The sequence below is a fragment of the Musca autumnalis genome, unplaced genomic scaffold (genome assembly GCF_047663935.1).
Source record: "Musca autumnalis isolate F117 unplaced genomic scaffold, ASM4766393v1 scaffold_2, whole genome shotgun sequence".
NCBI lineage: Eukaryota > Metazoa > Arthropoda > Insecta > Diptera > Muscidae > Musca > Musca autumnalis.
The window spans coordinates 264792533-264818673 of record NW_027411755.1 but is presented as its reverse complement, the minus strand read 5'-3'; the positions used below and the strand labels follow the sequence as shown (position 1 = coordinate 264818673).

Sequence of the window (26141 nt, the reverse complement as noted above, 5' to 3'; positions counted from 1 at the left end):
ATCATTTAATGTCATCTTACAAAGACGAATGAATGAATTCCAGACTTGACTTCGAAAACCTTTCAACCTGTACGGCTGTCGAAGGGTGCTTTATAATCGACAAAAATATGGTAGGTGTTGATCTACATTCCTTGGGTCTTTTCCAGGATTTGCCTCAACATAAATATCTGGTCAATGGTGGATTTGCCCGGTCTAAAAGCCAATTATTTGATTGACCTTTGGCTTTAGTCATTCACACAATATCCCAGATACTATCTTATATGCACCTGTAATTGGAGCACACAGTCTTATCTCCCTTCTTGTGGACGGGAAATAGAAAGCTCAGGTTCCAATCGTCGATACGCGCTCTTCCTGCCAGATGGTGCTAACTAGCATAAACTCGGCTCTGCTGGTAAGCCATCGGCACCTGCGGATTTATTATCCTTCAACCAGTTTACAGCTATCTGTACATCATCTTGGCTGCACAGAAAAAAATCCGGCGATAAAAAATATCATATTGACGAAATTCGATAAAATTATTTGATCACAAAGTAAAAATACAACTGATAAAATTGTTCACATATTGATAAAAATATTTATCGATTTTTTATATTGAACTGATAAAATATGTCACATATTGACAATGTGAAATATTTTGATAAATATTTTTGTGAATATGTGAAATATTTTATCAGTTGTATTTTTTACTTTGTGATCAAATAATTTTATCGAATTTTGTCAATCTGACAATTTTTTTATCGCCGGAAAATCGATAAATTTTTGATTGAATCTTTGAATTTTTTTATCAAATGGATAAATTTTTTTCTGTGTGCGCGGTATATACTCAATACCATCCCAGCAAAATGTTCCATGCCAAAGATGTCATTCAATCATGGGTGCAAGTGATCTAGCATGTCATCTTTTTAGCATCTTTATTGATGAATTTTATATGAGCGTGGACCCCAGAAGATGCTATTCATTTTTGGATCCAAAGCATGTCATTTACACCAATGCTTTGACATGTCATTTTCACTAATGCTTTGGCATGTCATTTTCACCAAAGAAAAGATCGCGACATTTGCTTGACCAATGCAAAAGATGCCATGAAATCACGTCATCGCATGGAACCCCTTCCTTAAATTTTTGCCGGGATCTTATTGCGATTGGATCTGTGGTATCTTCGTCTTCGCTAGTATTGGATACCAACAGCTTGGAAAAATGACCTTACCTTAACCGGAACACACTATCTGTATCTGTTTGATGTTTTACTCTTTGGTAGAATTTTCGGACTTCAGTCTGGTCGCTGTACATCTAGATTTTTTCGCTCTCCATCTTTTCCATTTCTCTCTTTTTCCTGCGGAAAAGACGTTTTACTTCTCTTCTTTTCTCCCGATACCTCTCTCGTGCACTACGTGTTGCTGCTGATTGCAAAATGACCATATATGCCGCATTCTTCTTCTATTCGGTAGTAGTACGACATGGTTTCCTTGGTTAACGCCTCTGGTATCCAAGTATGGATTTTGCGACTGTTTGCATGGAGTGGGCAATATCTTGTCACTAAGCTTATATGTTGTCGGAAAGAGTGCATTCATTAAGCAATTGGTCCAGTTGAGTGCAATATGCTGTGGATTTCTATTGTGATTGCAGCTTACCCATGTCGAACTTCCGTCCCTACTGTATTTGCTACGTTTAGTCGGGTACATATTTTTGCTCCTACAAGGTACAGATCCGAATAGATGTTTGCTCCTCGGAAAAATCGCCTAGAATAAATGTCATGTCATGAACAGGACACCGGTCTTATGTTTTTCCTAGGTGCTCGTAAAACATATATTTTTGCTTGATCGTCCTTATCTTCCTTAAGGAAGCATGGTTGACCTCCAAACTGATGTTGAAAAATAAAGCTTTTGTCCTAGTCACTCTTTCCTCTACCGGGTTGAAACTGTAGACCGAATACTTTAACCTCCTACTAAGTACAAATCTGCAACAAAGCTCATGCCTTGTGTCATGGCAGCTACTATAATAGAATGCGTCTCCTTCAGGTATTGTTGTGACGCTTTTCCCAATCCATCGTATTTCCTGTATGGCAGTAATATCGGCCTTGTAATTTGCAAAGGGATCGCCAACTTTAGTTTGGTTTATTTTTCTTTTTTATAGGAGTGGAATTACTAACCGGGGCCCAACCAAAGTTGTTATCGTTCGTATGGCTGAAAGCCCCACACATGTTAGCTCACTACCCTTAACGGAGAGATCAGTGTCCACTTGAGGTGAAAGCGGGACCAAGATAAGTCTTGGGTTTTTCCATGTTAAAGCCGCTCAGGGCCGTTCCTTGGTATATTTCATCCCAGATGATTAATCAAAAAACTTTCCAACATCTCTCTATAAATTAATTTGTCTATGGGTTTGGACTCGGTTTACTTAAATAGTACTTTACTATATATTGAATAAAATACTCTAAGGTTAAACTTTTTTGAAAAAATTATGTAGGCCATCAAAATGGCCGATTCTCTTGGCCACATTCGTTTTTTTTCATTCATTCACTTTAAAACAATTTCTTGCTAACTTTTTAATCTCTCGGTCTTATCAGCTTTGGTAACACTGCATGCAGCATAAACAAAGTTTGGGCCATATCTCTCTACCTTCAATTGCCCGGTGCATATCAGACCACAAAAGCACCAACAACAATAACAATAATTGCCGCGAACAAATCTGCAACTCGTTTAGTAGTGCTCTTACACTATGAGAATTGTAGAAGCAGTGAATGTTAAGCTTGCTGACGTTTTTCTTCTTCTTCTTCAATATGAGTGGCTGACTTGCATATTTTTTATATCTGGCAGATAGCACTTGGAACTTGGCTGCAATAACGTTCGTTCGTTGGTTCGTTTGTTTGATTTTGTTGTGCTTTGTATGAGATTTTGAGATTTCATCGTTTCATGGCGTTTTGTTGTTTGTCTAATGCGCCGGCCGCCGGCCGGCCGGCATAAAATGCACAACAGCAAGTCATGGCAACTCATTGGACTTCCAAGTAATATACTGCAGCATAGCATTATTGTATATGCAATGTTGCCTGTCAGCCGGTTGGAGGGGCATTTGTGTGGGTTTTTTTTTGGTTTTTTTATTTTTAATTTTGTGTCTTGTCGAACACACATTTTTCTTTCGATAGAGATAGGAATTAAGAAAATACAATTTTCTTTTGGACCTCTCACGACAATTATTTATAGGTATTTTTGTGAAATGTATTCAAGATTTGCCACCTCTCATATTTTTTTCTTTGGGTTGTATTTTGGTCACGTTTATTGTCTTTGACAAAAGTTTGGAATGTGTCACAGTTTCACTCCGACGCATTTTTTTTACAAAAAATCTCCTTTAATGTTCGTAAAAGTATTGAATACAATAACAGTGTTTGGCAATGATTTGAATATAAATCAAAACTTTTAGAAAGTACCAGCCATGACCGGCGGTCAACATTTGTCTAACATGGTCTATCATTTATACTATGAGAAAAAATCACTTGCTATTGCTGGACCTTGAATACACTCGTCGTTCATAGTAATCATAATTAAGTCGGCGGTAGTGGTCTTAATGGACTCTGGCTTAAATCCAATTATTTCAATGCAGCACATTCACTCACTACGGTCATTTGTGGGTAATGAAATAATCGTGTTAATAAATTTGTCATTATTTCGCCGTTATACAAATCACCGGCTGCAACGATTGGTGTGAACAGCGAATGAAACCCGGATATTAGCTGCATCATATTTTGCGAGCTTAGGTTGAAAATGTTTACTCTAATGTTTTTGAGAGTACATATTTCGAAGTGATCATCAAATTGATTGTGGAATTTTAAATACACAATGTTTTAATTGATTCATTGAATTTAAGTCGAATTTTAAATTGAAAATTTTGAATTAAAAATACTTAGAAAAATTCTAAATAAAATAATTAGAACTTTAAATGGAACTCTCGAATTGCAATTAAATTGTTTCGAATAACATAACTTTTTAAAAGTTTTTTTTTTTAGTACGGAAACTTTTTTAAGCAGATCGGACGGGAAACCTAGCTAACATTCTTTTGATTGTCAAAATGCATCGTTGTCAATTTCAATGCGTTTCATTTAAAAATATGTTATTTATTTTTAATTTTAAAATACTTACTTACTTTTAATAATCTTTAACTAATTATTTCTTTTATTTCCATTACAGCGTGTTCCACCGCTTCGAGTCGATGATTTGATCAATGATCTGCGCGATGGCACCAAATTGATTGCACTTCTAGAAGTGTTGTCAGGTGAAAAATTGCCCGTTGAAAAGGGTCGTGTTCTGAGACGTCCACATTTCCTCAGTAATGCCAATACAGCCCTGCAATTCTTGGCCAGCAAACGTATCAAGTTGGTTAATATCAATCCAGCCGATTTGGTGGATGGGAGACCACCAGTTGTTTTGGGTTTGATATGGACAATCATTTTGTACTTCCAGGTAAGTTCTGAAAAAAAATTTAAAAATATATTTAAGATAACCAAACAACTGCACAATAAAGGCTAAACAAACAATAGCAGCACCCCAACCTTGAATATTCACCTTGAAGTTGAACAAATCAACACAAAATCCACCCAAATAGATCTTCTCATTCTAGTATGGCTTTTCACAGTTGATAACGATGATGTTGAGACTCACACAAAAAATCTAAAATAATGAAATATTAAATATCATTATTGTTGTTGTTAATTTAAATCTATGTATTTTTTTCTTCTTCTCTTCTCCTTATTGTTTTTCTTTAAATAATTTTAATTTATCTATTGTCGTAAAAAATATTTAACAAAAATTCCAACAATTATTGCTAAATACAAATTTAAAAAATAGATTCGTAAAAAGAGACGGAAAAATCTATTAGTAGTTATTAATTATAAGCCACAGGTAATTTTGAAAATTGTAGTTAATTTTGTAGTTTGTAGTCAAATTCAAAACACCATTTTTAGATGTATTTCGAGACATTTCTCAAAGACGATTCGAATTCAAATCCGTTCGAATTATTTACATAAATGAATCAAATAGTTTTCAAAAACCAGAATTTTGGTAATAGTTCGAACGAATTGTTTCTGCTAAAAGATTCTCATATGAAAACGAATAAAAAACTAGCACATCATTGTGTTCTTACATTTTTAAGTAAATAATTGTTCTATTCCAGAATCTGAACAACTATTTTTGGATTTTTTTTTTTTCAAATTTGTAAGGAAAATTTTTTCAAGATTTCAAAAGTTCTTGTAGGTTTTGGAAAAGAGGTGATATTTCGAAAACCAATATTTGGATGTTTTTCTTCCGTTTTAATTTTCGAATGACAAGAGAAACATTTCGAAATGTATTAAATGTATTTTGGGAATTTTATTTGAGATTCGTTCTACTTAATTTTAATTGTTTCGTTCGAATCGAGAACAAATTTCGAATTTATATCCAACCAATTTGAAAATACATTTTTCGAACAAAACTTAAAATCTGCCGAATTGTAAATAAAATTCTTGACTTAAAATAAAATGTTTCGAATTACGTCTGAAAATGGTGTAGTATTATCGAGATATTTATCTCCCTCTCTTATTTTTTTCAGTGTAGTCGTATTTAGTCGTATGAATGAATGCGTGTGTAGAATTGTTGTACAGTTGTATTTTGTTGTTGTATGAAATGCGATTTTAATGCACATTTATTTAAATTTTGATTTATTTTTATGATTTTGATTACATCTCATTTGTCATTGAACTGAACTTTTTTATTCATTTTGAATTCCCGTAATTAAATGCTAAGGTTATGTCGTCTTTTAGGAACCGATTTCATTTTGGAGAAACGTAAAAAAACGTTAATGACTGGTTTCGCGTTTAGTTAATCAGCTTATTGGATGTTGAAGTGGCTTCCCTGGTAATTCTTTAAATGTTTTATACGTGATGAATACATGGTGGTATATAGACCATAGGTTTCATTTATAACGAACCTAAGTTTCACACGTGTAAAACATTTCTTCTGAATGTTTTGACTTTAAAAGAGCTTCTCTTTAACACCTTCAACTATATTTTCGGATGTTGACACATTTCCTCACAGTAGTATCCTCAGTAGTATCCCCAAGCTCAAGAATTAGTGTGACTGGTGAATTTATGTGAATGGAAATTCTCCAAATACACATAAAAACAATAACTACATATTGAGTAACTTCTTGTAAGAGAGCAATAAATAAACCACATTTGGAGCAAATTATTGAGTAAACGAACACACCTATTGTTATCAACGGATCAAGCTTGATGCTAGAGGACTATTTTACCCACCACCATAAGATAAATTGTCATTTAATTTGCGACAAAACGAAATATTTGTCGGAAGCACTATTTTTGGATCTGCATATTTTAAATAGAGGGCTAATATATGTATAAGTATTGCATGGCGCCATCTGAAATTTCCATTGAAACATTTGACATTTGTTTGCATAAACGTACACAGTACTGTTTGATGTACGTCCGTCCATGTGCTGCGGTTTTTACAGAGACCTCAAAAAGTCAATTTGCAAATAAAAATAGAATAAACTCGTGAACATTTTCGTGCAATAATTTTCACACGATTATCACGACCGTCACGTGACATACAGTGAGATAGTGGTATCCTTGGACATTTCTTCCACCAGTATTCATTCGATATTATATGAACACCTAGTCATAGAATTTTCATAGGTGACGAATCATGAACCCGAAACCAAACAGCAATCAATCATGTGAGCCTTCGAAGACGAACTAAATCAATGATGAACGAAATCGCGAGACAGGGACATTTAATATAGCATTTTTCTTGATGTTTCTTTACTTATTTCAACATAATTTATACATCCATATCGTCTAAAGACATTAATAATCCAAATTAATAAATTTAATTAAAAAATTTAATTAAAATCCACTCCTTTGAGTACCTCCCACATAAAATTTCGGAAAAGTTCGGTTTAGGACCTGCTCTCAAATCTCCTTGATTTTTGTTGTAACAACATGTATTCACTGCCCCCATACGATAGTACAAGTTTCACCAGGTGCAAGCCCATACTTCCTAAAAAGATAACCTGAAAGGTGAAAAACCCCTATGACACGGTTTGTAGTGGTTGGAGCGCAAGATAACTCTCGAACGGATCAACCAATTTGGTCCAAAATTTGGCCTTCGTAATATTTTGTCCAAACATAGTTTAAGTTTGAAGATAAGCCATATCGGTCCACTCTTTCAGGTACCTCCCCCACAAAAGTTCAAAAATGTTCGGAAAAATTGTTCGCACGATAACTCTTGAAGGGAGTGACCGATTTGGTCCATACTTTACACATCCTAATATATCTACCAGATATAGATCAGGTTCGAATATGGACTATATTTGTCCACTGCTTCGGGTGCCTATCACACAAAATTACGGAAAAGCAACTTGCATTCGCTGTCTCAATTACGACGTTAAAAGTTTTTCAGGGGCAAGCCCATACTCATTGAGAAAACAACCCGAAAGGCGTAAAAACACTAGGGCACATCAATATGTAGTGGCTGGAGAGCACGATTACTCTCGAACTGATCAACCGATTTGGTCCAAAATTTTGCCTTCGTCATATTTTATCATAAAATAAATAAAAAAATAAATAAAAAGTGCAGTTTAAGGTCTGTTCGATGATCCTTTGGAAATGTATACCTATGTTGTTCGTTGTGGTCCTGCTTACAGCGATATTATGTTTTCCGATGACAAGTCCGTGCTTCCTGGCATACTGGTCCAAAATTTATACGATGACCTACTGAAATGACTAGTGGGCGGGATATCTGTCAAAAAGATATGACTCCCAAAATAAGATTCACTTCCATAATGGACTTTGTCTGTCCATATCTTTAGGTACCTCCTCAGCAACATTTTTCAACTTTATTCCTAATCCATGTTTTCGTAGGCAAGTTAAAAAAGGCCACAAAATACTGAAAAGACCTAAATACATTCGATCTGACCGTAGATGAAAGTTTCAATTCACGTAGGCTGAGGGTATATCTCTGTCGGCAAAGCCAACTGATACTTTTTTACTTGTTCTTTTTGAAGTGAAGCTGAATGATCTAATATATTTTTTTAAATGAAAGCCTCAGTAGACTCAATCCACACAGTCATCCAATTATGCAATCGGGTTCGCTGTTATTTAGCAGCTTATCAGGTTGTGGAAGTGAATCCATGGCCGTATTGTCATTGTTTACCTTTCAACATAAAATAAATCTCAATGCACTGACTTTGCTTTGCTCAGTCATCTGTCAATAGCTCCGTCATCCATTATTTTTCTGAACAGAAAATTTCGATTTTTATTGATGTAATTGCTTACATAAGCTCTGTCGTTTACCCGATATTTAGTAAAAATTGTTACGACTTTGTTCTTTGACAACCAATTCGGGCAATTTTTCCAATAAGAATTTTATACCAGATTTCTTTTAAGCTGTAATTAGTCTTGATCCGCAGCTTCAGATGTGTATGAGTTCAATATTTACGTTCTGATAATATTTTGTTAACGGTGACTATCTATGTTTTCTTCCTTCTCCCTCTGATTATACTCCCAGAAGGTCTTGAGTTTAAGAGCCCCTTGTTTTTTCTCTGAATCATATAATTTCTCTTTAATCCTCACTGGAGTTGATGGTTATGGTTATGTGCTCTAATATAAAAAAATCCTTATGGTAGATAAATTAGAACCTAACCAATTTAATTTCCTTGAAGCTTTAATGCTCTCACTTTTGTTACTTAATCTTCATAGCTATACCCCTTTACCATAGTGGTGGCGGATTTCTTTGCATAACAGTAGGAAACTGTTTCATTCTAGCAGATAATGTTTTGCCAATAGTTCTTCATATAAGTAATTATCATCTTGTGGGAAATATTCACATAAAAAGCTTATAGTTCCATAAAAAAACTAGGGGTGTTTCCAGTACATAATCCCTCTTCACATATTGATTCTTTGCCAAACAATTTATTGATTTATTATATTGATTTTCATTATTTAAATAAAAGAAACCATTCCCTTTTTTATTTTAATATTTTCTCATTTTGATTTTGTGCCTTTTCTTTGATAGCACCACAACCATTGTGTTTTGTTGTTTTTTTAAGAGAATGTCACATATTTTAGACCTTCAAGCAATGATTAGGAAACCTTACTAACCACAACAAAACTTGTTTCTACTTTTACAGATCGAAGAGAACAGCCGCAACCTTGAATATTTGGGTCATGGTATTGGTGGTTCGGTTAGTTCTCTGGACAGTGTTGGCAAGAATGCCAGCGATGTCAAGGCTGAGAAATGGAAGCAGGGTGCCCGTAAGACTTTGTTGAACTGGGTAACCAATGCCTTGCCAAAGTGAGTTTTCAATTTGAACACATCCCCAGATGAATGTTTTTAATCAACTTTGTTTTTTAATGTTACAGAGAAAGCGGTGTAGAGGTTAAGGATTTCGGCGCCAGTTGGAGAGATGGTGTTGCCTTCCTGGCCCTCATTGATGCTATTAAGGCTAACTTGGTTAATTTGGCTGAATTGAAGAAGACAAGCAATCGTCAACGTCTCGAGACAGCTTTCGATGTGGCCGAAAGTAAATTGGGCATTGCCAAATTGCTTGATGCTGAGGATGTGGATGTACCCAAACCCGATGAAAAGAGTATTATGACTTATGTGGCTCAATTTTTGCACAAGTATCCCGAACCAAAGGTAATGCAAAAATACCAACAATTTCCCCTTGAGAATAATAAATAACCTTTAAACATTTTTTTCAGGGTGCTAACAAGGATCTGTCCCATATCCATCAAGAATTGGATGAGTTGAGACGTTTCTTGGTGGAGAAAACAACCGAATATGAGCCCATGGTTTTGGGCAATTCTTTCCCGCGTGATTTTGCCGAGTATCTGATTGCTCGCTCTGAGGTTGATGCCCACATACCAACCTATAACCGTTTGAAACAATTGGTCGAATCCCAAAGTGGTTTCCTCCAGGTGCCCAAACACACCTGGGATGATATCAACAGCCTGTGGCAACGTGTTCAATATCAGATGATGTACTGGTTGTGGCTCTTGGATTCAGAGCTGCCCGGTGACTTTGGCGAGGTTGGCAAATGGTTGGCTGAGGCTGAGAAAATCTTGATGGACAATGATATTCCCAGCTCCATGAATGAAGAAACTGCGGCCATCATTTCACGCAAATTGGAGGAGCATAAGTTGTTCTTTGCCGATTTGCCACGTATCATTGCCATGTTCGACAATGCCAAGCGTTCACCTTTGGCCCAACAAGTGCCTTTGGAACAATTGCGCAACATGGAAAAACGTCTCCAAGATGTCGGGCCAAGAGCCAGCGAACGTAGAATTAGACTGAAGTTCTTGGAACACAAATGCTGTTTGGTCGCCTTCTTGAACTTGGTAGAGAACAAGATGAAGGGATGGACTGGTAAATACGGTACCGAAGACAAGGTTGCCCAGCAACTTGAGCAATACAAAAACTTCGTGTCACGCAACAAGATTTTCCAAGAATTCCAAAAGGCATTTGTCGATATGCAGCAAGTCGTTGATGAATACAAACGCGATGGCAATGTGTCGCGCAAAGAGACCATTGACATTGATCGTTTTATGTACGAGACTGAAGAGAGGTGGAAGCGCGTTTCCATGGAATTGAAGTGCTGCCAAAACTCCTTGGAAGAAGTTGTCAATTGCTGGAAGGCATGGCATCAATTGGCGCCCAACTGTGAAGAGTGGTTGCGTCTGGCCGAACAAAAGGCCATGCAATCCGAAGATGAGAAATTGGAATTCTTCCAAGACATCTCTGTGTGGAAGGATAAGTTCGATGCTCTCGCCAATGCTGCCAACTACTTGATTGCTTCCTGTGAAGAACCCATTGCCCAAAATCTGAGACAACACCATGGTATGTTGGCAGAACGTTTTGAACGGCTCTTTGCCAATACCAAGAAATACATGCATGCTGGTGACATCATCAGAGCTCGCCAAGAATACAAGTCAGGTATTGAAAAACTTTCGCAATGGTTGCGTTATGCTGAAAGTGTCCTAAATCAAAAACAACAATTGGGAGACAGTGAGGCCATACGCAAATATGGTGATGAGTTGCAAAAACTTGCCTCCGAAATCGATGACAATGAGGAATTGTTCAAAACCATTAGCCGCAACATCCAAGGAATGATCCAAGATCTGTCCCGCGAAGAAGTCGATAACATGATGAAGACCCTGAAGCAAGAGAAGGAAGCTTTGGTTCGCATTAGAGCTCAAATTCCCAGCAAACTTCATTTGATCCATCAACTACTAATCCAACAAGAATCATTGGAAGCTGGTCAAAAGGAAATCCATCAATGGCTGAATGAAGCCGAGTCCTTGTTGGGCAACCACACCTTGGCCGGTGGCCGTGACAAGATCAATGAAGAGTTGACCAAACACAAGACTTTCTTCTCACGCACTGTTTACTATCGTTCCATGTTGGAGAGCAAGAATAAGGTCTTCCAAAATCTATTGAAAAATGTTGTCCATGATGAGAACATCGATACCACTCAGGCACAACACAACATGCAACAATTGAATGATCGTTTCAACTATGTCATCAATAATTCCCAACAATGGGAACAACGATTGACAGAGTCCCTTAACTCCTGGAATCGTTACAAAGACAATGAGAGAGTAGTTACAGAATGGCTGACCCAGGCTGAGACTATACTCATTGAAAAGCACATTGAAACCAAAACCACCATTGAGACACAGAAATACTTCTTCGAGAATGTCAACCAAAGATGGATGCCCGATTTGGTGGACTCCGCCCAAGACTTGTTGAAAACTCTGCCAACACAAGAACAGAAACCTGTTGTGGATTCTGTGGAGCAATTGCAAAACCGCTGGCAGAATGTTTTGGGTCAAGCTCCTTTGCATCTCATGAAGCTTGAATTCCGTTCGGACGAACAAGCCTTCCAACAGACCATGCAGGAAGTCGAAAAGGAATTGAATTTGGAGGAACAAGCCCTCAATCGTAATGAGGATGTTGACTCAATTTTGAAGCGCAACCAACAATACTTCCTCCAGTCCGGCTGCTTACCCCGTTTGGAGAAGTCGCTGCAGAATATGCATCGTTTGGGTCAGGCCTATAAACAGCAGAAACCAGGCGATAGCAGTCTTGAAGATGCCTACAGGAATGCCCACTCTCAATACACCCACCTCACCAATAAAATCGCCTCAATGCGCGAAACATTACAGCAGATCCCTGCCCAATGGGAATCCTATCACGACAAATTCACCGAAATGGTCGAATGGATGGACACCGTGGACAAGAGTTTGAAGAACATTGTCAACGAGGTCAACAGTATGGAGGAATTCGAAAAGGAAAAAGTTGTTTTCCAGGTAAGTTATTTGATCGGCGGAAATTAATGCTAAGGTTCATTCTAAAGCTAACCTAATACTAACCTAACATTTCCATTTTGACAACACATGCAGCTCAGGGAACTTGTGGTAAATGAAAACAATGCTGTATAGTTTCATTTCAATCTTCATATTCTTTTCATAGGAAAATGCTTTGAATTTGTTGTGATCTTCTTATTAATTATGTCTTTCCTCCCCCCTTATAGAAAATATGCCAAGAAGCCGACAACAAACGTGAAGACATGAAATGGTTGGTCAAGACTTTGGATCATCTGCTTAGCTATGCCACTGAGGATGAAGCCAATGCTGAGCAAAAGAAATTGGAAGATTTAATTGCTCGCTACAAGAACCTCATTCCAACCATTGAGATCACCATGGTTAAAACCGAGGTATTCTCCAAATGCTACACCTACAGACGTGAGGTCCACGAAGTCGTTTGCCTTCTCAGCAAGGTTAAAGAGCAGGCTGCCAGTATACCTCCACCCGACAGTTTGGAACGTGTCAACAAACTCATCGAAGAACAACAGTATGCCATTAACCAATTGGATCATCAACGTCCCCACATCATGTCCATGTTACAGAGAGGTCGCGATTTAAGCAAAGATGTCCATGCTCCTTCATTTGTCCAGGTCGAAGTTAAGAACTTGGAAACTGGCTGGAATCAAGCTTACACTGAAACTTCCGATAAGTTGCAAGCATTGAAGGGTACCCAAGCTGTTTGGAATGACTTTTCCGATCAGAAAGCTGAGATTTGCCACCTATTGCAAATGGCTGAAACCGAATTGCGTGCCCTTACACCCCTGCAAACGGATCCCAAGAACGTTAGCCAAGATTTGAAGGCTAAACGTGAATTGAACGCCCAATTGCAACAAGCTTCCCACCAATTACTACCCAAGTTACATGCCCTAAAGGCTGAATTGGCTCCCTTGGCGGCCGCCGAGAAGAGACCCATTCTGGAGAAGGAAGTAACCGAAGTTGAAAAGATGTTCTTCAATACCATGGAGCATGTTAAAGATCGCGTTGGCTACCTCGAAGATTACAGTGCCAAATGGAATAACTACAAGTCTCGTTTGGCAGCTTTGCAAGAATGGGCCAATAAGGTAGCACCCAAGGCCATTGAAGCATTGCATTCCGAGGATTTGACACCCGAGGAACGTGTAATGAAGGTGAATGCCTTCAAGGCTGTTTTGGGTGACCGCATGAAAGAGCTGGACATCTTGGCTGCTGATGCCTCTGAATTGGCGCCCAAGGAGGGCAACATTGCCGAGGCCAAACGTCTCAAAGGAGAAATCACCAAACTGCAAGAAGTACTCAGTGCCATTAACCGCAATGTGGATCACCAAGCCCAGGCTGTTAAGGAAGACCTTGTCAATTGGCAACAATTCCAGACTGGTCTGCAACACCTGAAACCCATCGTTGAGGAATGCGAAATCAAGGTAAATAACATAGTCCCTAAGCCACTGTCCCTTGAGGAAGCTGTTGCCCTGCAACAGAATGCCTTACAATTTGAAAATCATTGCTTGGAGCAATTAGACCGTCTCCAAGGCATTTCGAACATTACACACAAAATGTTATGCAAAACCAATGCCCCCGATGAAGTAGATGCCATGCATTCCCGTTGGACGTCCGTGCATGAGAATGCCAAACAGGCTAGCGCTAAGTTAGAAAAACTCGTCGCCAACTGGAAGTCGTTCGAAAATGAAGCTGGCAAATTGGAGGACTGGGTTGAGAAGGGTGAACAAATGGTTGCCCGCAAACCCAGCATCCTCAACACGCCACACATTGATAAGTTGGAGAATGAATTGGTACGTCTGAAGTCATTCAACAATGAAATTTCAGAACAACAAGCCAAACTCGTAGCCTTAGGTCAAGCCGCCGATCAAATCAGCATACATTTGGCTCCTGAGGGAGCAGTCGCCGTTAAAGACCGTGTAAGTGGTCTAAAGGGCAAGCTACAAAAGCTATCCGAAGCTACTCGCGCAAATATTAATGAAATTTCTGATGCCATCATTGCTCGTCAAGATTTCAATGCTAAAATGGTTAACTTTTCGAACTGGATGGATTCGCTGAGGTCACAAGTGGCCCAGGTCGAAGAAATCAATCCAGAACGTGTAGAAACTAGTTTGCATGTTATCCATGCCCTGCTGCAAGAGCATAATGACAAGAAGCCCGCCTTTAATGCCATCTACGACGAAGTCAAGCAATTATCTTTGGCTGCCTCTCCAGAGGAAAGCAAGAGCCTCAACGAAGCCTACTCTGCCCTGGTGCTTAACTATCAAAACCTCGAAACAAATATGCAACAGAAGAAATCTTGCTTGGAGAAATGGACAGAATTGTTGAACTGGAAACATGAGTCCGAGAACCACTTGAACTACCTCAAACACCAAATTGAGAAGCCCGATGCTCCTCAATCGCAGGATCTTAATAAGATCATGTCCGAAATAGAAACTATTGCCAAAACAGTGCCTTATTGGAAGAACCAAGCCAAGGAAATCGATGAGAATCCTGTCATACATCTAAAAGATGCTCTGACTCGCAAGCCCTACATTGCCACGCAAATTGTGAATGACGTTGAGAACAAATTGGAAAATTTGCAGTTGCGCACCCAGAATCAAAAGCAACAAATCGAACAAATGCAGGTCCGCAAGGATAAGTTCCACACTTTGGAGAACAATTTGGGTCAAGCCTTGCAGGATAACAGAGCCAAATTGGCTGATATATTGAAACACAAACCCAACTTGGAAAATATTGACCAAATCATTTGTGATTTGGTAGCCTTGAATGATGCTCTTAAGGTCCAATCGGATTTGAAGAATCGCATTCATGACGAGGGTAATCAATTGATGCGTGAAGACATTGCCAGCATGCCTGCCATTCAAGAGACTCTGCTTCATTTGGACAAAGACTACGACTCGTTGCAAGGTGAAATTGCTGAACGTATACAGAAATATCAATTGATCTCGCAGGCCTTGAGAGAATTTGCCGATTGCAAGAACAAGTTCAGTCAAGAACTGAAGAAGGCCCAAGACCTCTACCACTCAATACCCCAACAACCAAGAGACGAAGTCGAATTGCATCAAGCCTCTGAAAAGACTCGCAAAACAATGGATCAAGTGCGTAAATCGAAGGTGGTACTTGATGAACTTGACCGCAAGGTGGCCAATGTTGGAAAACTATTTGATAACATTGGTGAGGTAATGCCCCAAGATATTCCTAAAGATTTCGCAGAAGCCAAACAGAAATGGCAAGACCTGCATGACAAGACGGTTAAAAATGCCCATATGTATGAGACCGAAGCTATTATTTGGTCGCAAATTGAAGATGCCAAGAAGGATTTGGTTCCTTGGTTGACTGAAACCAACCAGGGATTGTGTGACGCCGCCGATAATAGTATGGAAATTGAATTTGCACCCATGCGTCTTACCAAATACCGTTCCGAATTGCCTTCGTACCAGGCCTTGAAGGATACTATTGCCGAAAAATCCGCTGAATTGCTCAAGATAAACAACAACGTTGAAATACCTGCCTTAACTGCACTCAATGAACTCTTAAATGCCCAATTCCAAGAAGTCGAGTCCAACGCCGAACGTTTGAATAACATTACGGCCCAATTCAACGATCAGGAACAAGAGTTGCGCAAGAACATCAAACAAGCTGGCGAAAATGTTGCCAAACTCAGAGAGCAATTGATCAAGTGCGACGATATGTCTGGTGACAATGCCAAGATCTTGGAACGTCTACAGCAATGTCGTGCTTTGCAAGGCCAACTAGGCCAAACCGGCAACGATATCGACAATATTAAACAAAAGGTTGAGGAGTTGCGTATCCTCTATCCCACTTTCAGTGAATCCATAATTCCCAAAGAACTCAACAACGTACAGAAGAGATACGAAGGCGTCGAAGTCTATGCCAAGAAAATTGAAAACTCTCTCTTGCAATTCCTCAAGAAGTTCCATGCCGATCGCGTCAACATGTTGAAGCGTATCATTCAGACACAAAAGGAGAAGGTGAATTGGTGCCAACCCGAAAGTACTTCGGATAAATATAACTTGGATGTCAAGAAATCGTCACTACAAGAAGTTAGCAAAGCCCTGGATGACTGTGCAAAACGCCAGGCAGACATTGCCAATTCCCTGGAAATGTTGAAGGCCATTGAAACACCACAAAATTTGGCTGAGCTCGTTAAGGATTCCGAACTTTTGAATGCTGAAATGGGCGATCTCCAAAAGGCCTTCGATCAAATTAAAAATATCCTCGATGAAAATGTCGACTTGTGGACTCAATATGAGAAGTCGAACGAGGAACTCAACTCGTGGTTGCGCGACATTGAGGGTCGTATTAAAGCCGAAACAAGCAATCAAATCGATTTGAATAATATTCCCCAAAAGATCGAAGAACTTATGTTTTTGAAGCAAGACGTTGACAACCACGAGCCGGTGATTAACAACCTGGAAAAGACTTCCCAGCAGTTGATTAATAAGAACCCTGAAGCTCGCATTGGCCAATTTGTAACCCATTTGGTGCAACGCTACCAGACTGTGGGCAAGGGTTTGCAACAATACATGGACAAGTTGAAGGATGCCGCAAAGGCCAACGACGAATACAATCGTGCTCTCAACGAAGCCACCGAATGGCTGGGTGAAGCTAAGATTGAATTCCAAGAATTGGCCAGAATGGGTTCACCTGGCTCATCATCGGCTACTGCCCAACAATTGCAAACCATTAAAAATTATTTGAATACCTTTGACAATGGCCAGGCCATTCTCAACAATGTTGTCGACCTAGGAGAGTCATTGTATCCCACAGTGACACCCGAAAACAGAGAAAAGATTCGTGCCCAACTGAGAAACCTTAGAGAAAACTTCGATTATTTGAGAGACGAAGCTAACGCCCTTCTACAACAGGTAGAGGGTGTCCTCATCCAAAAGACCACCATCGAGGAAAGCTATGCTCAAGTCTCACATTATCTCAATGAATCCAAGGCCAAGGTTCTGAAGGCTGATGAGCTGTATCCCACATTGGCTGCCAAGAAAGCTGCCCTACAAAATTACAAGATCCAATTGCAGGAAGCTACCTTGCACAAGAATGCATTGAAACAGTTGCAGGAACGTGCTGTGGCACTTTGCGACGATGAATCGGAACGCAAGACAGAAGAGTCCATTAATGAATACACTGACTTGGCCAAGAAAATCACTGATCGCATTAATGTTGTCACCAATCAAGTCGCCAAACATGAAGCCTACGACCAGGTCTTAGAGAAGGCCCAGGATTGGTTGAACACCATAAAGTCGGAAGCCATAGACATCCTGAACGAGACTACCTTTGAAAAGGAAGGTGCTGAGGAGAAGTTGTTGGTTGTAGAAAATCTTTTGCAACATAAACCCGAAGGTGACACCATCTTCGAGACTTGCCACCAACTCCTGAACACAGTGCTTTCGCAAACACACCCTACCGGCCATCCAGCCCTATTGAAGAGCTTCCAGGAGCCCAAACAGGCCTGGGATGATTTCATGATGCTGTGCCAAGACTCCCAGGTGAAACTTAGACAACTTTGCTCTCAATGGGATGAATTTGAGACGGTTATCGATGAGCTGGACAACTGGATGAAGAACGTTGAGGCCGTTGTCAAGAATCAAGCTCTGAAAAACACTGCCGAAGCCAAGAAGGCGCACTTTCAACAATTGCTTAACATTTCTCAGGACATTGAGAAGCGTGCCAAATCCATCAATGATTTGATGGATCAAGGCCGTGAAATTGAAGGCGAAACTGATTTGAACTTGAAGCTGTCCCGCCTCAATACCAGATATCAAACATTGAAGAATCTCTGCAAGGAATCTGTAGCCAAATACCAGAATTATGTTAAGGATCATGAAGCCTTCGACCAGGATTATGAGAAATTCAAAAAGGATTTACAATCCTGTGTTGATGAATTGGAGAAGAACAAGGACATTGTTGGTGACCAAGCCGTACTGCAAGAGCGCCAGAATAAATTGCGTGACATGTCCGACAAGAGAATCAATGACAGCACAGCCTTTGAAAATCTCATTGATCGCGGTGAGAAACTCTATGGCCACACCAGTCCTGACGGTCGTGAAATCATCAGACAACAGCTTAGAAATCTACGCACAATGTGGGATAACTACACAGATGATTTGAATCAAGCCTCCCAAAAGATCGACCACTGCCTGTTGCAATTTAACGACTTCTCCATTGCCCAAGATCAACTGACCAAATGGCTCAAGGATGTCGATAAGGCCATGCAATCGCACACCGAACCCAAGACCACGTTGCAGGAGAAGAGAGCCCAATTGCAAAATCACAAGTTGTTGCATCAAGAAATCACCACGCACAATGTGTTGGTGGACAATGTATGCGACAAGGCTCAAGTGCTGGTCGACCAAATCAAGGATAACTCCCTCAATGTTTATTTGCAATCGATCAAACAATTGTTCAATAACATTGTCCAGAAGTCGGAGGAGATTTTGAATAACCTTGACGACTGTGTACAAAAACACAATGACCTGAACAATCAAATTGCCGCAGCCAAGTCTTGGATCTCCGGTGAAAAGGCCAAGCTCTTGGAATGTGATGACGCCTATGGCGAAAAATCTGATATTAAGCGTAAAATTGAGACCCTTCAAAGTTTATCTCAAAATAAACCACAAGCCATGAAACTGGTGTCTGATATTAGAGAGCAATTCGAAAAGGTGAAACCCTCGACTTCGGAGAAGGGCGTTGATGTCCTTGACAAGGAAATTAATGAATTGGAGGTCACCATTAAGTCTCACTTCGATGATATCGAGGGAATTGAAGGCAAACAAAAGGATGTACTCCAGCAATGGCAAAACTTTGAAGACAAATTGGAAGAACTTACCAAATGGTGTCGTGCAGCCGAGGCTGTGTTCCGTGAACAGCAACTTCAATCCACTCTCCACGAAAAGGTTGAACAGTTGGAGAAATACAAAATTCAACGTGACTTGATTCTACAAAAGGAGAAGGAAATTGATGCCTTTGCCGATGCGGCCCATGCTCTCCTCAACAATTGTGGAGCTGAGCGTTTGAAGACCTTGACTTCTCAGATCACCAATCGCTATCAACTCTTGCAAGTTCTTAGCAAGGAAGTCGTAAACCGTTGGTCCAATCTCGTCGACGATCATCAATTCTATCAAGACAAATATAATGAAGTCGACCTTTGGCTGGAACCCATTGAAAAACAATTACAAAATGCCGAAAAGGAAGATGCCTCCCAAGTTTCGAATATACTACCAATTCTGCTTTCCGAAAGGGAGCAAGCCGACACCTTGTTTGCAGCTCTTAATGCTGCCGGTGAAAAGGCATTGCCCGAAACTTCCACTCAAGGTAGAGAGAAATTGCGTAAAGAAATGCGTGATATTCGCGACAGATGGGATAAACTGGACGAAGGTATTCGCAATTTGCAAAAGAAGCAGGAAGCCCAAACAGTACAGCTGTCCAGCTACCAAGACATACTTGGACAGGTGGTCAACTGGTTGGATCAAGTTGAAAAGGCAGTACAAAATGAAAATCCCTCAACCTGGACCAGCGCCCAGGAGATTCGTTCCAAACTCTACAAATTCAAGGCAACCCAACAAGATATCAATTCGCACAAGCGTATTGTGGAGGCTGTAAATGAAAAAGCCGCTCTCTTACAAAGTTCCGCTTTGCCAGCCAATGCTGCTGAAATTAAGCAGGCTGTCGAGAAGGTGAACCAGAGATACGACAAGGTATCTGGTGACTGTAGTAACCTTCTCCAACAATTGGAGGAAGCCTTCGAGGTGTATCAACAATTCAGTGAATTGCAAAAGGCCCAACAGGACTACCAGAAGAACTTGTGGGATCGTTTGACCGGCTACTCCGACTATTCCGGCAATAAGCCAGCCTTGCAGGCACGTTTGAACAAGGTCAGCGAGATAATGGATTCCCTGCCAGAAGGCTTGCAAAAACTCCAAACCCTATCCGACCACATTGATAACAACACCAAGGTGTTGCCAGCTCGTTCCAAGGAGGCAATGACCCGTGACCTCAGCAACTTGCGTGCTGACTTTGAGAAATTCTCAGCTGCTTTGACCGATGTTAAGAGCGGTCTTGAAAGTCGCCTCCAACAATGGAATGACTATGAAGTTAATTTGGATGAACTAATCTCATGGTTGGGAGAATCTGAAAATGCCCTTAAGAACTACAACCCCAAGGCCACGTTGGAAGAGAAGGAGGAACAGCTCAATAAATTCCAAAGTCTCACCCATAATTTACGTCAAAAGGAGGCGGAGTTCGAGAAAATCAAGGATGACTCCTCCGAACTTATTCAAAGCTCTGGAGAAACTCGTATTGCAGTCAATGTGCAACAGGTCACCTCACGATTCCAATCTATCCAGGCCACCACAAAGGAGATTTTGAAAAAATGTGAACAGGCTGTTCAAGACCATCAAATGTTCAATGAGAAGTACAAGCAATGCTCCGACTGGTTGGCAGGCGCCCAAGCCAAATACGACGATAGCAGTGACTTGAGCCAGGTGGGTTCACGCGACGATTTGCTTAAGAAACAAATTGCCGCCCAGGAACTGTTGGCCCAACAGCCATCAGCCACTTTGTTACTGAACAACACCATTGAGTGTGGTGAGAAGTGCTATCCCTCTACCGCCACCGAAGGACGTGAAGCCATACGCTCGCAATTGGAAGAATTACAACAAACCTTCGACCAACTCTTCGACAATATCACCAGCAACAGCCGCAAAATCCAAGACAAAATGTCAAAATGGTCTGGTTTCGATGAAATCGCCGAAAAACTCAAAAATTGGTTGGCCGAAATCGAAAAGGCCGTCCCCGCCGAAATTGAACTTAAGACCACCTTGGATGAAAAGCGTGCCAAATTGCAAAACTATCGCGACTCTCTCAACGACATCCAAAACCACCAAGCTGAAATTGGTAATCTGCAAGAAATTGCCGCCAATTTGCCTGAGAAAACAGAACATGTTGAAGCTGCCACCAAAGAGATCGTCGATCGCTACAACAAGGTCCAAAAGAGAGCCCAACAATATGTTGAGAACTACGAACGCATTGTCAGTGCCCATCAGCAATACTGTAAGGCTGTTATGGATGCCCAAGAATTCATTGAATCCACCCACTCCACCATTGACTATTGGGGAGATTTGGACTTGGAGCAGGTCTCCTTGCACACCAATTTGGATCGTTTGAAGAATTTGAAGGCCAGTTTGGCTGATGAATTCCCCCGTGTTGATCAAGTACGTTCTCTGGGTGAAAAGGTCATACCTGGCACTGTGGATGCCGGTCAAGTGAATATTAAGACCCAAATCGATAATACCCAACAGGAGTGGGAGGGTTTGATTGCAGAGCTCAATTCAACTATTGAGGCCATAGAATTGCGTCTTCAACAATGGTCCGACTATGAGCAATTGCGTGATCAGTGCTTGGCCTGGATTAGAGATTGCGACAATAAGTTGCACTCCATTGATCTGAAACCTAATTTGGGTGAAAAGAAATCCCAATTGGAGGAATTGAAGAATTTGCAGGGTGAGGTTAGAGCCAAGGAATTGGAAATTGATAACGTGTCGGAAAAGGCCCAATTGTTGATGAAGGGTCCCTCTGCATCACGTAGCTCCGGACCCGAGCTGGTTACAAAATACCAACAACTCTTCCACAAAGTTAAGGAACTCAACAATCGCTGGCAACAATATGTCACCACCCATCAAGACTTTGAGAATAGCATTTCGGAATGCACCTCCTGGATTAACGGCATTAAGGAGAAACTCGACTACTGCTCCGACATGAGCTCGATGAGCCAAAAGGAATTGGATAAGAAATTGGCCACCATTCAAGATATCATTCTGATGAAGGATGAAGGTTCGGCCAAGGTCCTCAGCATTGTAGAGATGGCACAAAATGTTTTAGCCAACACAGCACCCAATGGTCACGATGCCATCAACAAGGAGTTGGCTGATTTGCAAGAATTGTGGTCTGGCATTGCTTTGCGCATTGTCGATGTGAAGGCTCAATTGGATGACTCCATCACCCAATGGTCTGGATTCTTGGAACAAGTACAGAATGTGTCCAAATTCAATGATTGGTTGGACAACACCCTGAAGGAATTGTCTGAAATGCAGGCCACCATGCCAGAGAAGAGAGCCCAATTGGATCGTGTAAAGACCACCGAAGAAAAGGTACGCGTTGAGAAGATCGATGTCGATGCTTTGAAATCACAAGCTAAGGATATGATTGCCAGTGGCCAGCAAAGCCAATCAGCTTTCCAGGCCCAAAAGGTTTTGGACAGATTCGATGAATTGGCTGCTAAATCACAGAAATTGTTGTCCGAAAGACAAGATCAGTATCGTGACCACAGACTGTACAAGGAAGCTTATGACGATTTGGTTAGCTGGATCAGCAGAGCCCGCGAGAAGTTCCCTTCGTTGAAGCAAAGTTCATTGAGCGATAAATTAGCCATTGAAAATGCAGTGCAGGCCACCGAGAATATGCTGAACAAGCAAGCTCAAGGTGAACTACTCGTCGAACATTTAACCCACACCGGTGAAGTGGTATTGGCCAGCACATCGCCACAAGGTCAAGAAATCATTCGCAACGATATTCGTTCGTTGCGCGATAGTTTCGAAAGTCTCTTCCGCGACATTAATTCCCAAAAGGAGAATCTCGAAGAAACAATGACACAATGGCGTGCCTACAAAGAGGAATACGAACGCCTCATTGAATGGCTCCAACAAATCGATGTTTTGGTTAAGAACCATAAATTGAACCTTATGCCTAATTTGCCCGAAAAGGATAAGCAGGTGGCCGATATGCGCGACATCATGAAGCGCTTGGAGAAGGGCAAGGATGATATTGAGAAATTCAATAAATCCGCCGCTGGCTTACTCAAGTCTCACCTCGATACATATGTCAACAATCAGCTGAGACATTTGAACTCGGTCTATCAGGTGCAAGTCAATCTGGCCAAGGATGTCCTCAAGAAGGTAGAAACCAATTGCGATCAACATCGTGAATTTAATGGCAACATGGAAGCGGCTCATGCCTGGATTGAAAATGCCAAGGAAGTTATTCGTGAATGCAGCGAATCTTCCAGTGCCGGTTCCAAGGAATTGTTGGAGAAACGTTTGGAAAAGATCCAAGAGCTTATTCGCAACCGTGAAGTGGGTCAAAATCTTGTACACACCGCCATTAACAATGGTGAAAAGGTTGTACGCAACACCCGCTCCGATGGGCGCGATGCCATTAATAATGAAATGAAGGAACTGCAAAACGACTGGGATCGTCTGGTCAAGAAAATGTCGACTGCCAAGGTTCAGTTGGAAACCAACCTTTTGCAATGGGCCGATTACAGTTCAAGTTATTCTCAGCTACAACAATGGATTCAAGATCGCGAGGCTAAGTTACAACAGGCTTGCGAGCAAAAGGTTACCAAGTCCAAGGGTCAACCACGCTTGAGCAGTGGCTTGAGTGAACGCAAGGCCAATTTGAGACAGACCAACAACATTGTGCAAGATATTGTTTCCTTTGAACCCATGATTCAATCTGTCACATGCAAGGCTTCCGATTTGCAACAGGGAGCTCCAGCTTCGGAAATTTCCAGCAAATACGAAACCCTTACCAAACAGGCCAAGGATTTGTATGAAAAGCAGAAGAATACTATTGATCAATATCAGGCTCTAATTGATGCTGGCAATGACTTTGCCACTTGGTTGCGCAACGCTAAGGAGCGTCTCAGCAAGTGTTCTGAACCCACTGGCGATAAGCAGGCTTTGGCAGAGAAAACTCATCAATTGAAGATTTTGCAAGGAGAAGTTCCCGAAGGCCAGAAGAAATTGGAAGCTGCCTTGGCCCAAGGTGAAATTGCTTGTCGCAATGCTGAGCCCGAAGATCGTGAGATCATCGAACAGGAAGTTGCTCTATTGCAAGAAGAATTCGACGCCTATGTTGATAATCTTAAAAAGACCAAGGATTACTTGGAAATGGGTATTGTCAAGTGGTCCGACTATCAAGATCAATATACCGAGGCTTTGGATTGGTTGACCAAGACCGAAGCTCTCGTCCAATCCTACAATAAATTGCAAGAAAATCTCATTCAAAAGAAGGTTGTATTGGAAGAATTCCAAGGCCATTTGCAAACTCTATTCGATTGGCAGAAAACTTTGGATCACTTGAATATGAAGGCACAAATGTTGCTCGAAACTTGTTCCGATACCCGCATCAGTAATGCCATTATGCAGTTGACAACCAAATACAATGCCCTGCTTACGTTGGCCAAGGAAGTTATGCGTCGCCTCGAAATGCATTATCAAGAACATCAACAACATCACACCCTGTACGAAGAGTGTCAATCATGGATTGAACAGACCCGTGAGAAATTACAGAAATGTGAGATTATTCCCGGTACTCTAAGTGAGGTTCAAGCCAAGCTGAATACTGTGAAGAATTTGCGTCAAGGCTTCGAGTCGGGCCAAAATAAATTGCGCTACTTGATGGAGTTGAAGGAAAAGGTTATTATGAATACCGAGCCAACTGGAGCCGCCAAGGTTCAAGAAGATACTGATGCCTTGAAACAGGACTATGATGATTTGCTGACACAAATGAACGATGTCAAGCAGAAATTGATGAACCGTTTGGCCCAGCTGGAAGAAATCTTTAAGCTATACAAACTCTTGCAAGAATGGTTGGAGGATGTTGAACCCAGTCTTAAGACCACTGGTGAGTTCCTCAACGATTTGAGTGAGAAGAGAGCAGCCTTGGAGAAATTCAGAGCCATTCAAAGAGATTTCAATGGCCATAGCGACATTATTGAGAAAATTAATAAACGCCTGAATGAGGACAACTCACTGGATCGCAATGACTTCAAGCCGGGCATGGATAAGTTCGATGAACTGCAAGCCAAGGTTAATTCCATCATTGAATCGCTTGAGAACCAAGTCAACAATCACGACAAATACAAGCAAGCCTTTAACGAAACTCAAGAATGGCTGCGCAAGACCCGCATGGATATTGAACAATGCTCCGACTGCCATGGCGAGAAGCAACAAGTCGAAGATCGTATTAATAAATTGGGTGAAATCGATGCCACCATGCTAGAGGGCAAATCACTTTTGGAAGCCTGCCAAGAACTTTCACAGGCTGTCATTAATACAAGCGGCAGCGAAGGTCAAGACACTGTACAGCAGGAAATCAAACATCTCAATTCTGAATGGGAAGCCATTCAAGTTATGTCACGTGATGCCCGCTCCAACTTGGAGACTTGCTTGAATGTGTGGTCAGGCTTCTTGCAGAAGTTCAATAAGATCAACAAATGGATTGAAGATATGACCAAGAGAGTCAATCAAGCCAGCGAATCGGAAAATAAGACACCTGAAGATTTGGTAAATGCCAAGGTAAGTGCCACCAGTCAGCCACCAGGTGGCATAACTAAGTGTACTACTGTGACTACCACAAGCTTTCGTAGAAAAACAAAAACAAAACGGCACTACTAACCCTCTAAACAAATTCCAATAGCAAAAAAACAACACCATCACAAAAGCACTTCGCGAAATCATTTGAATTTGTTTTCTAACCTAACCTTTAGATTTTAAGATTTCAGCACCCCTCTTTAATAAGAAAAGCTAAACCTGCAAAAATATCCACTCTTATAAATCGATTAACCTCCTCACTGAACTAATAGCTTTCTTCCTTCTATCTAAAAAATGTATAGCTAACCATTAACAAATTCACCTGGTTATATAAGTGGAACTAATCTTTT

At 40.8% G+C, this 26141-nt stretch overlaps 1 protein-coding gene across 23 annotated transcripts in view; it reads left to right on the top strand.

Annotated features, from left to right (window-relative positions):
- Nucleotides 1–26141, top strand: part of Msp300 (Muscle-specific protein 300 kDa) — a 278320-nt gene that overhangs the window by 110990 nt on the left and 141189 nt on the right. For 18 of the 23 annotated variants that reach the window (XR_012409763.1, XR_012409762.1, XM_073964861.1 and 15 more), the window contains 5 exons: nt 4179–4451; nt 9175–9338; nt 9407–9683; nt 9749–12355; nt 12580–25776. Coding sequence is in view for 21 of the 23 variants with exons in the window: in XM_073964861.1 (XP_073820962.1) it covers nt 4179–4451; nt 9175–9338; nt 9407–9683; nt 9749–12355; nt 12580–25776 (16518 nt within the window). In the remaining 2 variants the exon portion in view is untranslated. The remainder of the gene's footprint in view (nt 1–4178; nt 4452–9174; nt 9339–9406; nt 9684–9748; nt 12356–12579; nt 25777–26141) is intronic. The other 5 variants (XM_073964864.1, XM_073964854.1, XM_073964845.1 and 2 more) reach the window with 1 other exon arrangement.